This window comes from Tiliqua scincoides, chromosome 3 (assembly GCF_035046505.1).
Source record: "Tiliqua scincoides isolate rTilSci1 chromosome 3, rTilSci1.hap2, whole genome shotgun sequence".
NCBI classification, from domain to species: Eukaryota; Metazoa; Chordata; class Lepidosauria; order Squamata; family Scincidae; genus Tiliqua; species Tiliqua scincoides.
Genome location: NC_089823.1, coordinates 85944595 through 85960460, shown reverse-complemented (window position 1 = coordinate 85960460; position 15866 = coordinate 85944595). Strand labels below are relative to the sequence as shown.

Below are 15866 nucleotides of genomic sequence, written 5' to 3'. Positions count from 1 at the left end.
TATTGATTTAAAAGAGATAGCTAAATCCTTGGTCAGAATATCCCTGGCAAATGTGCATTATTTCAACTTACTACAGTCGGCCTTGTCTTGCACACAATAGACTTACACAATTTTGAGTGTATGCAGTTGGCCACCCAAAAACAAAAATTCCCAAACCAGCAGTTTAACTAGTGCAGGCAATTTTGCCACCCATTCTGGTTACTAAATGCATGCCCCAAAAGGAGCCAGAGTGTGGAGGAAGAAGCTGCTTTCAGTTCAAATTCTAGCCCACACCTCATCTTTTTTAAAGAAAGCAAGCATTTCCCAGATGTCAAGAATTTTCAAGGCAATTTAGAATATACGCAACTTTAGCTTTACACACTGACTCAGGAACATAACCTTCACAAAAGATGAGGACCAACTTTACAGTTTTATTATTTTTATTATTTATATACCACTTTTCAGTCAAAAAAATGTAGCTCATAAAATAAATATAGTAAATCAATAAATGGTTCTCTTGATGGATCACAGCTTGTATCACAGATGAGCTGCCACTGATTCAGTGTTGCTCAAACTGTGGGTCAGGACCCACTAGGGCTGAAATCCTAACCACTTTCCTGAGAATAAGCTCCACTGAAAAAAATAGGACTTACTTCTGAGTACACCTGGTTAGGATTGTGCTCTAGGTGGGTTGTGAGCCATTTTTGGATGGGACCCCATTCATTTTTATTTTATTTTTAATATTTGACCTGATGCTATCATGGTATGTGACTGCATTTGGGGAAATGTTGCAGATCTGTATTTTTAACAGGCTACTAGGTATATGCATTTAACCAGTGGTCCTCAAACTTCCCGGGAGATTTACTCCCGGGGTAAATCTTTGCAGGGGCAGCAAAGTGATCTCCAGGATTGTGCCCCTGTGGGGGGAGGGGGGCTATTTTTTTCACAAACCATACGTGTTCCCAGGGTCCAGGGGGTGTGGGGAGCCCAGCACAACGCTTGCATGGCTCTCCGCAGCTTGTAAACAGTGAAAGTTCCAAGCGCGACGAAACCGGAAATTCCGCTTCCGCAGAGGCTTGCACATGTTGCTCTCATAATTATTTATTTTTACAATTAATTAATTAATTAATTAATTAATTAATAGCATATACTGTAATAATTATAATATAATATATATTATAATATTACTATGTTTAATATAATTATATACATTATAATATTCTGATAGTTCTGCTGATTTGAATGATGAACATACACCAAAAAGAACAGTTCCCAATTTGAGGACCTGACGAAGATGTAAGAAGGGAGATGGGTAACATGGGAAGATGGTGCACATATGCTCCAGGCTTTTCAAGGTTTCTCTCTGGGAAACTGGGAAACTGGTAATCCCATTTGGGATTGGGTAAACTGGTAATCCCATTTTAACTATATGTGTGGGACAGATTAACTTGTCTCCATTTTTCTCACCAGAATTCCAACCACAGTACTAAAAGTTATTCCTTTAAATTGTTTCCAGTTTATATTTCATGGATTCTTCAGCCTGTCCTACTTCTACATTTGCTTATGGAAAGCTTTGGTGGTCCATTCAGTAAAGACTAAATTATATTCCTGCAGACTGCTAGCTAGCTGCTATCTAGCTAGCTAGATAGATAGATAAAAAGTTGGTGGTAGTATGAGAATTCTGTCTAACAAGTTAGACATACAAAGACTTCTAGATTGTGTGAAATCGTGCTACGCAAGTGTTGGAGTTTCAGTATATAAGTAATGTAAATTCCATGCAGTAATGATCTGTCAGAATACGCTCCTTACTGTCAATATAACAGTCTTCTAAGCTACTTCATGGAAATATCAGGGGTTACCACAATGACAGCTTTTAGTAGTTGGCTCATTCTTTGATAGAGCCAATTATCCATTCTGACACACAAGGAAAGCAGAATGACAGAAGAAGCAGCTGAAACCATTACATATTCAGTCTCTTACTGCAACAACATGGTGGGAAATGCCGGCTTCTACTTCGATATTCTAAAAGAAAATTAGTGTCGGCAGGTGAAGCAAACAGAGTTTTAAAAAAATGCCTCTGAGTCCAAATCACACAAGAGAAAAAGCAACATATACTTAAGTAATAAAATGGATTCTGTTTCTTTTAAGAAGCTGTAGTTTCTTTTCAGGCAAATTACCATGCCTTTTTTTAAAAAGTAAAAAGCAAGCTGGAGAACAAAACCCGTTAAAGAGCATTTGTCAGGCCCCATGAAAATATGGTTTTGTTACATTCATAATTTGGTTTCAAACTCTCTGCTTCGTATTATACAGCACTTAACTAGATTAGGGCTGTATTCATATCAAGGTTTTGAAATTCACCTGTCAAAGATAAACTATCTAGGTCCAGCTCTCACACTATATATTTCTGATTAGAATGAGATGTTTTCAGCATTATATAACTGGATTTCAGTCAACTCTTTCTACTGTGAAATAACAAACAAGCTAAATTTTCACTTTGTGATTATTTCTACAGTCTTGTCACATACTATAAGTATAGCACCAGAAGAACCAATAGCTCCAAAAAACAAACAAACAACAACAAAAAAAACACCAAAACCTTGTTTGCTACTGAGAAGTGACAGTTAAAAATCAGCTTAAGTTTCTTGCAATAGCTGTTTGAATGAGACACTGACATTGGCTGGGATATCCATTCCTCCATTAGCAATATTCAGAAAACCAGTGTGTTCCAGATGAAATGCAAGCCTTAGCATCCCTTTTGAAATGCTTTTTGTGCAACAGTGTCACAGGAGGTAGGCACAGCTGGTCTAAGAACTATACCATGTGATGTTACCTGTTTTAAACACCACCTGTCATTCCATTGTGTCATATACACAAGAAATATTCCCCACTTGAAATTTGCATGGTAAAAATAACCTTGAGAAAATTTTAACATGCAAATAAATTAATATGGAGATTTGATGATTTGGGATAATCTATTAGGGCCCAATCCTATGCTTCCCTATCGCCCAGGGCTACCGTAGTGCTGAAATGGCTACCACTGTATCCTATATACAGTGGTAACCCCAGCCCGGGGGCCACCTGCAGCCCTCAGGGGCTCCCAATCAGGCCCTTGGGGAGCCCCCAGTCTCCAATGAGCTTCTGGCCCTCCAGAGACTTGCTGGAGCCCGTGCTGACCCGATGCAACTGCTCTCAGCATGAGGACAACTGTTCAACCTCTCTCCTGAGCTGTGGGACCAGGGTACTCCACTACTTGCTGTTTCACATCTGTGATGAAGCAGTGGCAGAGAAGGAAAGGCTGGCCTTGCTTTGTGCAAGGCCTTTTATAGACCTTGCGCTACTGCAAGACCTTCATTCATTCATTCAAGTTCCGTCTCTAATAAATTCATTTATGTAAATTTAATCAAATCTGAAATGTAAATTGATTATTTTTTCCCTGGCCCCCGACACAATGTCAGAGAGATGATATGACCCTCCTGCCAAAATGTTTGGACACCCCTGCTATAGGGCCAGGAAAGCAGCTGCAGATCTTCTCATAGTAAGGGAACAAATGTTCCCTTACCCTTTGTCAATCTATGGCAATCCCAATGGATCTATTCACATCTGCTCCTGCCATTGAGCATGTGCAGAACTGAGGAGATCCATGTTGGGTTTCCGGGATCAGAAGGGAGCACAGGATTCTGCGGCAGACTCTACTGCCACCTTCACACCCCTCCTGGGCTTTGTCCACACTGTTGTCCATTCCACCCCCTAGTCAAATAAGCTTACTGACAGCCAGTGGCGCAGCAATGCCAACTGGCAGTCTTCATGGTGCTGAGATCCAGCGCCAACTGATGCTGGTCTCTGCACCAGCCCTTCACTGTCACCACCACCACAACCGTCTTTGTGACAGCTCGAGCTGGTGGTGAGTACAGAGCCCGCAGGAGTAACCCGATAGGATCGGGCTGCCCATCTCTCTCAACTGTGAGAAGATACTAAAGCAAAGAAAATCTGAATTGATTATACATTTCTGTTCTCAATACAGTCTTTATTTGGGGGGATAGTCTCTATTTCTGAAGGAAGTATTTCCTCTTTGTTGATAGGGTCAATCAGTCAAAACACAGCCAAAGGGCAGGCTTCCCCTCGGCTCTCTAGCTGAGTCCAGAGCCTGGAAGAAAAGTCCTGGCCCACACAAATAAAGGATTATAAATTAAAACGTAAGAAAAAATCCAATGGTACAAGCACACAATGGTGCACAGCTACAGACAAAACTAAGAAGGAGAGACAGAAGGAAGTCTTACTGGACTCAATTAAATCCAACACTGAAAAACTCAAAACACACACAAAATAAAAAATTGTTTATAATTTGTTGCTCATGTTTCTGCATCCAGTTGTCAGGATCTCCTGGTTCATTTGTTTGTTTAATTATGGTCAGGAAGACTGGCCTACCCTAGAAACTGAGAATGGAAATGGAAGGAAAGTATGGGGCAGCCCTTACTTCTGGGATGTTGAGGGGGTAGGGCCTCATCCTCGGAAGAAACTAGGTTCTCATTTGCTGGAACAAACTTTGGACAACAGTTCAACCAAAAGTTAATCAGAGAAGAAAAATTGATTAATGCAACAGTGTCTAGTTAATGTAAGGACAGATATGCAAGTTGTTGCCCTACATATTGATTCATACATATTGATTCTGCCCTATAAGTTGCAGAAGCAACAGAACCTCTCAAAGAATTAGTTGCAATGCCTTTTTGATTATCCCAAATTTGATATTAATAGAATTTCACAGAATTGTATTTGAGAAATGAAGGTGCATATGTGGGGCAAGGGGAAATCTCTCCCTACACCACTGTGTGCCCAAATAGAAGCTGACTGACATTTAACATTGAAATATTTGTACTGAGCCCTTATTTTATTTTCATTTTAAAACCAAGATTGACTGAGCCAGTTCAAATCTAGGATTCACCTCTTATCCCTTCACACCAATCAGTCACTTTGCGAAGCAAAGAACACTTGAAGGGCTTTTTGGGGTTGTTGTTTTTTTTAAAATTTGGCTAGCAGAGCATGTTATCTCCTTGAATACATGGAATTGGAGCATGTACTATGCCTGGCTGAGAGCCAGTCTCCTGAGGTACTCTAGTTCCTACTATACACATTACTTTAAAAATGCTTTACTCTCGATGATGGGGACTTTGATGGCTTCCCTGGTGATTTGACACAGGCCTATGCTGACAGACTCAAAAATGGACGAGAGTTGACAGTCTCTTGTGAAGATTATGGGATGATCAGAACATCAAGTTGGTTACATTTAAATATTTCCCAGCTACAAGTAAAGATCAGGCCTGAACATATGTAAAAAACATATGTAAAAACATATGTAAAAAAGATAAGAGACGTCCAAGAAAACTTTAGTAATAGAGCCAAAAGCTCTAAGGCCTTTAAAGGAAATTTCCAGTCCAAGAGTGCCTTCCCAATGGGGACAATCATGTCCCTAGCAAGTGCAGTCTCAGCAATGCCCACCTGAAGACCAGAAACTACTATTATTTTGAGGATTAAGGGTCCTATCCAACTTCCCAGCACTGGTGCAGCTGCAATGCAACCCCAAGGCAAGGGAACAAATGTTCCCTTATCTTGTGGACGCTTCCGAAACTACCCTCCCACCATAGGATGCAGCGTACACCTCATTGACATGGCTACACCAGGGCTGGAAAGTTGGAGTGGATTTGGTCCTATGTTATTTAACATACGTATTTACATCCTTATAGCTCAAAGGACATTTAGGCTGGGAGATAATGACCTTTTCAAGGTTACCCAGAAAACCTCTGGTAAAGGGAGATACGGATACAACCAGAGATATGTAGATGGATAAAGACACACCCTGATTATCCTGGAGAAGGTGCAACACACTATCCCCAAACCACATTGACATTCTGCTGCTTCAAGGATGCACTGTCAGGCTGGACTTGCCACTGGAATGTATAGTGGAGTCTGCCACTTGACTGAAAATCAATTTTCCAGATTTCTCTGGGAATGTTTTACTACTTGAATGCATTCCTTCATGGGGGCGGGGGGGGGAGGAGATGAGAACATTCTATTGTTTAATGACATGACTGAAAAAATGGTGTAACAAATTCTCTGAGCTGCCTTGGCTTGGAAAATTCTATGAAGTTGGTTGGCAACCTTCAGTCTCGAAAGACTATGGTATAAGCCTACAGCAGCCGGTATTCCCAGGCGGTCTCCCATCCAAGTACTAACCAGGCCTGACCCTGCTTAGCTGCCAAGATCAGACATGTGCAGGGTAACAGTTGATCAGCCCGTATTTATATGGCTCCTGATCTGTGCGCCACTTATCAGCAGATTCCTGCCATCAGCAGATTCCTGCCAGCAGAATGTGCTGCCATTTGGCTGTTGCCACATTCCAAACCCGCACCTGACAATGACAGAGGAGCTTTATTCCTTAGGAAAGAAGGAAAATGGGAGCTGCCATCCTTCTCTGCTGAGTTTATACCCCAATGACCAAGAGCTTGAGATCCAGAGCTCATTCACCTTCTCTACAACATTCAAAATGGCATATGCTTGTTGTGAGGTGCTGCAGAATGTCATAGGATCTGACTGAGTGACATGTCGGTGAAGAGGTAACTGTGCAGTTGCTTGGCCTTGCTCCAGACGCAAAAGATGAGGAGGTAAGCAAAGTTGTTGTCAAACAGCACTCACCAGTCTCAGTACCAACTACAGAGAGGGGAGAACCTGAGCAAGGAAAACAAGCTAGGGAAGTAAAAGTCTCCTCTTTTGTAGAACTCAAATAAGTGGCCTTGTCCAAGTAGGAACAAGAAGAGCCTTGCATAGAAAAGTTGTGCCCTCCCAGAAAGGACAACAACTGAGGTCACTAAACCTAAGATACAAGCTATGCCAGAATGCTGCTGGCTGAGAACAAGACAGGGCCAGTGGGGGCTAAGCAGAAGTCTTTCTCCTTGGTGTTACTCTTGTCGATGATACCTGCCTCTCAGCCAAGAAGAGATTCTTCCCAGAAGGTAAAGACTGTCCAGCAAGCTTGGATGTGGTGCCCTCTTTTGCAGCTGCTAACCTAAGTGATGCTGCCCAGGCAGTTACCAGCAGCAGCAAGCAAGCAAGCACCACTGCTGCCTATGTGCTGCCAATTGGCTGTCCCTTTGTTAGCTGAAGTCCTGAGGCAGAAGTATTTTTATTTCATGTTAGCAGAATAGTAAAGAAAAAATAAACAAAAATAGCTGCAAGTAGTATTAGCGATGCTAGAAAGCACCAAACATATTAAACGACAAGCAACAGATATCGCCGTGAAATGAAATTATTATATTTTTCACCTACCTTAAAAAGTAGCCAGCCTGTCATCCACTTGACCACTTTTGGTACCCAACCGACATTCTGGTAGAGATCGGTATTCACTACTCCAGGATCTACAACATTAATAGTCACGTGGCTCCTTTCTTCTGTTAGGAGATAGTGTAGATGATAGGCGAACAATACAAGGGCAAGTTTGCTTTGGGCATAGGCTCCGTAGGGTGAATAGAAGCAACTGCAGGGGGGAAAAGGGGGGGGATACTCAGAAGACAGCACATCAGATGCAACCATGCTTGGTCGCAAGTTTAAAATATTCAGAAGACAGGAGAAGAAAGCAGCAACTCAAATTACCCCCCCTCCCCAAACAGGCTTATCATCTATAAACACATGGCTTACAACAACTAACATGATTATTTCAGCAAATTCACTGAGTTATTTATGGCACAGGTTCTTGATAAACCTTCTTGTTTATCTAAACAAACTGTAAATAGCACATTGGTGTGGTTCTCACTAGGGCTGTTAGAACATGAATGTCAGAGTTCATAATCCTTATGCCTTGTTACTGAGTTTTCCATGACTTCCATAAGGCCAATTTTAGGTTTATACCTAAAACAGGTTATGCCAGAAACAGAAATCTTCTGCTCCAAAGATCTTAAGAGACAAGACCATGACTACCAGATTTACTTTAAAAAGCCACTATGGCTTGAATGGTATGCTCATGCATGTGTTGTAACTCAGAGCTAGCTTCCTAGGAGTTGTGAATGAGCTTATATGGCAGAGAAAAGAGAGGCTAAAATCAGCACAGAATTTTATGGTTTCTGGCTGATACCAATTTCTGTCTTTGTACCTGGATGTTCATGACCATCAGACTTCCCTTGCATTCCCCAAGGATGCTGGTGGCTCCCCCCTGTTCTGCGTTCCCTGCTAGAGCCCGTGATAGATGGTGAAGGAGGAGATAAGAGAGAGGGAAATTTCATCTGCTTGGGAGTTAGCTGGAAGGACGTTATCCTGCTCTCTGACTGGAGGAGTGCCTGCCTCCTGACCACTCTGATTAGGCACCTTGAAACTGGTTGAATCAGTTTTGCTAGTCTTAGCTGCTTCCTAATCTGCATTTCTCTCTCCTAATTTCTCCACTCAAGCCATGTAGAAGCTTTTGTAATTTACATCCCAGCTTTGAAAGACAAGAGATGGGGACTATGGAGTTTTAAGCTGAGTTTTACATGAAAAAATTGACAAAATATACCCAAAAATACACATAAAATACAGACATTTTATGACATGTTATTTCTATTTACTCTCTCAAATCAACTTCTTAATAATTCATAGTATTTCCGTTCCACATAGTATTTAGCATGCTAGTGTCAAGAAAATGATAGTTTCAGCATCATTTCCAAGAACCCTCATGACGACCATTCTCTTGCAATCACTTCAGGTCTTTCATGCCATCTAGTGAAGTCTCACTACACATCAGAGGTAATGTTGAGAATAATTGAAAACACATTTTATTATGCAGAGGGGAACATCTGCCACGTCAGGATTACTAGTTAACATACTCGTACTTATTCTTGCACTTGCATTTAATAAAATGTTTTGAGTACCCTGGTCACATCATGAATCATCCTCTAGGCAGAACAGAAAACCTCTAAGCAAAGACACTGAGCACATGCTGAGCAGAATGACACTGAAGCTACATATCCATCAGCAGTTCTTTGATACTGACTGTGGGGAAAATCCCCAGGTGGTCTCCTTGTGTCTGTTTCCCAGGCTGGGGTAGAAGCAGCAATCTACCTTTCCCAATTACTCCCAGTTTTCCCCTCATTTAAAAGGATGAAGGAGCAGGGAAGTGGGTGCCAGTCACTAATCACTAAACATAATGCCCAGTCTTCCCTTCAACATCCCTTACACCAAAACACTAAGAAGTTTCAGAAGGAACAGAAAAGGTTTCTACCCATACTGAATACATACAATCACAGCAGATAAAAAGCAGTATAAAAACTCATCACTCTATGTTTGAATTTAAGATTTTACCATTCAAGACATGTTTGAGTCTGGATGTAACCCACATGATACTATTTTTGGAGGAACTTTCTGAAGTCTTCTGAATCTATATACAAGTAACTCTTAGGCTATGTTCACAATGGTGTAATCTGTGCTATTGGCAGCCAAAGCAGTGGCCAAACCTGAAGGTGGTGAAGTAGTACTTCACACAATGGAGTGAAGAGTTGCGCAGCATATTACACTACATAGTTCTTCAGCAATCTGCTGGTTGGACTGGGCCATGCTGACTGTAGTGCTAATCCCCTCAATTGCATGTTTGAGCTAACAAGTCAGAACAATCCTCACATGGGTTTGACCAGGAAGTCAGCTGAACTGACATATGACACTTGAGAAATCTTACATGTGGTTGAAGGAATCCTTAGAAAATGTCATATGAAATTCTTTGAGTTTCAGGTTTCCAAATAATTTTTTGGGATGCTTTATTGTTAACTTCAGCTTCCACTGTTTAGAACAGCGTTTTTCAACCGCAGTGCCGCAGCTCACTAGTGTGCTGCGAGGCTGCCTCAGGTGTGCCGCGAGATCAGAGCAGACAGGCAGCAGCCACGCACGTGGGGGAAGCGGCTGCTTTGAGCCTTATGCGCGGCAGAAGGAAAAGCAGCAGGCAGCCATCAAAGGGGCTGGTCATGGCTGCTTTGCACCTCCTGCTGTCGTGCAAGGTGAAGGCTGCAACCCCATCCTGATCTACCTGGGAGTAAGCCCCATTGAATATTATGGGGCTTACTTCTGATTAGACACGCCTAGGATTGGGTATTAAGTCCTTGCCTCCTCTGCTTGCTGACTGGGTGACCAGAGAAGCTTGGAGGAGGTCCCAGAGGGTGAGTGAGAACGAGGGAGTCAGGAGCAGGCAAGCAGGTATGAAGTGAGTGAGTCTGCTGAGGCCACCAGCCTAAGAACTGGCTGGCTCAAAGGGTCCTGGAAAGTCCCTTTTCCTTGCCACAGTTTGCCTGTGACTCCCCAAAATGACCCTCCCTGCATTGGCTTTTGCCTTTTAGGGGAAGGGCATTGGGCCCCAATCCTCTCCATACTTACCTGGGAGTAAGCTCCATTAACTATAATGGGGCTTACTTCTGAGTAGACATGCCTAGGATTGGGTTTTTGATCACACTTTTTTTTCTTAAATACAGGAGCATGTAATTGGCACTTCTCCCCATCCCACTTCCTCCCACAAGCACACTGCCCCCCAAATCTCATAACTGCAGTCAGCACCTCCCTTCACTCCTCCGCACCTTCCAAAGGTTCAGAATCACTTGCTTCAAGTTCTCTCTTCCCCCCACTCCAGCTGAATCCTGTAGCTGTTTCACTCACGTCTCTTCATTGCCCCTCACCCCACAGCTCTCCTATGTGCTCAATCTGATCTCTCTTTGCCAGCACTTTCTCTCATAACACTTTAATAACATTTTTCATCCTTTTCACAATCACATATACTTTCCTCTCCAAGCGTCTTGTGAGTTTCTTTGTCATGTAATAATATAATTGTATTAATTTTATTAACAATTAATTGTAATGTAGTGATTTAATGTAAGTAAAAAACTGATACTGTGCCTTGACAATTTTAGTGCCTTGTCGGTGTTCCGTGAGCTGAAAAAGGTTGAAAATGTCTGGTTTAGAATTTCATTCTGTTGGCTTTGGTTATAGTGTGTTTGTAGGATACATTTTTTACTTTAGATTTATTACTTGTATAAAGAGCTCAGGATTAGTGCCAACACATATTAAAAAAAGTTTAGAAACAATGTTTGAAAAAGAACAGGCGTAAATTACAACAGCTTTGGATGTCACAAGGCCCAAGTTGGCAACCTCTCCTGCAAATTTCAAAATCTGCCTATTTATTATAACATTTGCCTTTTCCTTCTCACAACAATGTATTTAACAGATTTTTATCCTGCCATTCAGGGCCATTTAGATATTCAAGGCAGACATATCTGAATAAAGCTGCTTTCCATCACAACACGGGTTTCCACATGAGTTTCTCACCCTTGAACAAACCAACAGAGTCCCTCACACTATATCTGCTCTTATTCTTGAGGATGAATACTCTGACTTTGTCCTCCAGTGCTGATGCCTGAGTAATGGCAGCAGGGCACAGAGTAAGCCCTTCTTGAAGCAACCACCCCTATGCCAATCTGGGAGTGGAACAGGTCAAGGCTGTTCCTGACACAAAGTTCTTCCCATGGACAGCAGATTGGCTGAAAGATAGTGACTGACCCATGAACCAATGAGTTTCATGCCTGAATGATTGAATTTGAACCTGGGGAGTCCCATTTCACAAACAATGTTCTACCAACCGCATCACACTGGCTCTCAGGTACAAAACAAAAAATTAAGCAGTACTTATTCCCAGATCACAAAACTACAAAAAGTGAAATATGTAAGGCAGTGCTGCTCAAAGGGTGCTCAAAGTCTGTGAGCCATTGGCTGCTGGTCTGCCTCAAATTTCCAGTACAGTCCATTACAAGAACCAATTGTAATCATATGGCAGAAATATGGTACCAGTCCCTGGCACAGTATAGGGAAAAAAAAACTGCCAGACAGTTTGAGAAGCACTGCTATAACAACCAAAGGCTATCTAATTTAACCCCCCCCCCTCCTTTTTTCCAGGCAGGATTAGTCACCCTGCAATGCAGTACAAACAGAACAGGTTCTTTTTACTTCCACAAGCAAAAACACTGATAAACTATAGAAAGTGTTTATGGAAAAGATTCAGAAAACTCATGCAGGTAAGCCAAACCACATGCAGAAATTAGCAAATACCTGCTTCCACTCAAGAAATGCACTCATTGTTTCTTGATTGCCCCCAGGTTTGGCAATCCTAACTGGGGAAAAATATTGAGAATATCTTCAGCATTGATCCCTGCTGCATGGGGGATTTTGTCAAGAAATGAACAATAGAACATAGCATTTATTATACCTCTTTTGAGTATTGAAAGCATTCACATACACTATTGTTTTATAATTCTTCCTATGACCCTGTATGGTAAATGATTATTATTGTCCTCATACAGCTGAAGGAAGTATGAGAAACAAGAGAGTCGCTCACCTAAGTCTATCTAGTAAATTAATGGCAGAGGTGATACTTGAACAGGGGACTAACCAGTTCTTAGTTAGGTCTATAAACTGCTACATGCCAGCTGCAGAGATTAGAATTTGTTTCTGTCAAGGCTTACCAATGATCAGCCCTGTAATCTGCAATATCTGAGCTGCAACCTGAAATCCGCATGAAATAATAATAAAGAGCTATGCCACCAAGATGCTCTGAGTTCCTTTCCCTCACTACTGAGTTAATCAGTCTGCCTATCCCTATACTTTAAGGATTAATGAATGTCTTCCAGAAAAAATGGGAAGGCTTCAGATAGGAATCACCCTTCCTACAACATAAAGTACTTGTGATTGCTCAGGAACCATGTAATAGAATTTTGAAGCAAGAGCCCAGTAGCTTAAAATTTTCGGATTAAAGTTATTCCTGTCCTCCTTTACTGTCAAACATTCAGTAAAGTGGTTCACAAACCACTACAAGGGAGTTGGGAACCAGGTAACTATTTGTGTGGGCAGGCGGGGGGGGGGGGTTAGCCACTGCTATCAAGGAGCTTTTGTATTACCTTGGAAACAGAGCTGGCCTCCTGCAAGGTCCTGAGTACTTCTATTCATTTTTCTACTGCTGACAAATGTGAACACCTGGAGGGGAGACTGGCGCATATTGATTGACATGAGGTCAGAATAATACATCAAGTAGCTACTTGATGTCACTTCCAGGTTTTTGGAGGTTTTTTTCCACCCTGTCTGCTTGTTTGAGCCCATGCTTCAGAGACAAGTAATTGTGCTGGGTTCACAACTGACAGCTATAATTAACCTCACCGTAGCCAGCAGATAGGATTTCCTGTGTGGTACAAGCCACTTGTATATTTTATGTGTCAAAAATCATGACACTTCTTTTCCCAGTCTAACTCAGTCTGATTTCCAAGGTACCAATCTGTCTCAGGGCTCACTAATATATTAGGAATACATCTGAGAACAGATAGGTTGCTGTACATTGCAGCAAAGGTACTGCATTCTATATAGTGCAATGTGGCTTTTAATAGGGAGGTAAAATGCATATGCAAAATGCAGATACATAAGCCTTAGCTGTAGGACATTGTAAGAAACAGGTAGGCATACAAGCGCCCAAAAATTCTACTTAGGGCCCAATCTCATCTAGCTTTCCAGCACTGATGCAGCCACAGCAAAGAGGCATGCCCTACATCCTGAGGTGCGGGGGGACCTCCTGAAGTTAAGGAAATGTTCTTTTTCTTACCTTGGGGCTGCATTGCAGCCTCATCAGTGCTGGAAAATTGGATAGGATTGGGCTTGTAGCGATTTACAACTTAGGTTTGTAAGGTATCACTGTTTCTAGGCTGACAAAAGAAACACACAACTCACAAAACCTATTAAGGTTCTTCAGGGGTGCCTCAAAATTTTAGTTATATAAGCTGAGCAAATGCTTTGCATAACCTCTAGCACAGGGGTGCCCAAACCCCGACCCTAGGGCCACTTGCAGCCCTCGAGGACTCCCAATCTGGCGCTCAGGGAGACCCCAGTCTCCAACGAGCCTCTGGCCCTCTGGAGACTTGCTGGAGCCCACACTGGCCTGATGCAACTGTCTCAGCCTCATGTCCAGCTGTTTGACCGTTTGCATGAGCTGTGAGACAAGGGTTCCCTCCTCTGCTTGCTGTTTCACATCTGTGAAGCGGCAGCGGTAGCAAAGAAAAGGCTGGCCTTGCTTTGTGCAAGGCCTTTTATAGGCCTTGAGCTGTTGCAAGACATTCATTCATTCAAGTGCCATCTCTAATATATTCATTTATGTAAATTTATTCAAATTTGAAATGTAAATTAATTCTTTTTTCCCTGCGCCCCAACACATTGTTAGAGAGATGATGTGGCCCTCCTGCCAAAAAGTTTGGACACCCCTGCTCTAGCATGAAACACAGATGTATCAGAATTCACTGCTACTCTTAACAAAGTAGTGTTTTACTGGCAGAAGACACAACTAACAACATTCTTCCTTATGTGGAACTATTAAAGGCACAGGAGTCATCTCCTAGACTTAGTTTGTGAGCCCTTTTGGGTCAGGGACATATTTATTTGTATTTCTCTGTAAACTGCTTTGGGAACTTTTTTTTGTTGAAAAGCGATATATAATTACTCTCTTTTATTGCAGTTCTGTATGTTGAGTGCATGTAACACTGCTTTGATCATTGTTTTACTGACATTATACAGGTGGGAAAGCCTAGCCTCTGAGCGGCCCGCTTGGAGCCAGGCTGTGCAGCATGGCCTTTCCCAGTTTGAAGAGACACTTGGCCAACAGTCTGAGGCTAAGAGGCAAAGAAGGAAGGCCCATAGCCAGGGAGACAGACCAGGGACAGACTGCACTTGCTCCCAGTGTGGAAGGGATTGTCACTCACTCCCGAATCGGCCTTTTCAGCCACACTAGACGCTGTTCCAGAACCACCATTCAGAGCACGATACCATAGTCTTTCGAGACTGAAGGTTGCCAACTTCATTGTATTAGATCTTGTGCTTTCTTTGCATTGTTTATGGTTTATTGTTGTGTTAGCCCCCGTGAGAGTATTTTAATAACAGAATCTGGAAAGGGTGGGGTGGAAAAATCCCTTCCCCCCATAAGCCTCCTCTACCACAATGGGTCTTCTAAGACTTGTGCCAGCTGCCAGAGGAGATAGATTCTGGCGTGCCCCATCGCTGCCAGATCCACCTCCTTTTGCATCCTCCGTCCCATTGCTCCCCACCCCCTCTTGCCTCCCCTGCTAGTTTACCTGCTCCAGCAGGTGGCTAACAGAATGGTGACACATACAGGAAGGCTCTGGCCTTCCTGCTGATGCTCTGGCAGTGCAGTACTCAATGCACTGCCAGACCACGCTTTAAGGCTGCTTTATAGCAGCTAGCACTGGGGGAATGCTAGTTCCACCTACAAGGCAGCCCAATAGGTTTGGGATGTGCATCTGTTTTTAGCATGAACTATATGATATAGCAAAAACAGTAGTTTTTTTTTTCCCCCCTCAACATCAACCTACACTTGCAATAGACAGACAGTGGTAGGCATCGTAGATTATTATGTGCAATAAACAAGCCCCACTTCTATGCAGTTCTTTATTTTAGCTACTGCACAAGGAGTGCGTGGATATGAAAAAAGTTGTCACAGCCTTTGCAATTCTCTCTTACAAAATCTGCAATTCTATTCCATTGGCATAGGATTCAGGTTTCAAGCTTAACACACAGCATAGTGAACCATCACAGAATATAGCTGCCTTCAGATCCCAGAGAGAGTCAGAGAGGCATCACCACTTCTCAGAATGCACAGTCCTGTTCCTGAGCCTAGACCTGGAAAAGGGGATGCAACTTTAAGGGAAGCAACAATGGCCTACCCTGCAGTTTCAAGAAGTTTTTCCTGCCCTTGTTGTCAGAGCTGATTGAGGAAATACAAAATAGATCTTTGAGTGTATGAGTGACATATGCTTCCAATATTATTCAAGGAAAGATCTCAATGTCTAGGT

At 42.5% G+C, this 15866-nt stretch overlaps 1 protein-coding gene across 2 annotated transcripts in view; it reads right to left on the bottom strand.

Annotated features, from left to right (window-relative positions):
* The window catches only part of ZBED1 (zinc finger BED-type containing 1), a 133122-nt gene that overhangs the window by 16892 nt on the left and 100364 nt on the right, over positions 1-15866 (bottom strand). For both annotated transcript variants that reach the window (XM_066621648.1, XM_066621649.1), the window contains one exon: positions 7297-7504. In XM_066621648.1, the coding sequence (XP_066477745.1) occupies positions 7297-7504 (208 nt within the window). The remainder of the gene's footprint in view (positions 1-7296; positions 7505-15866) is intronic.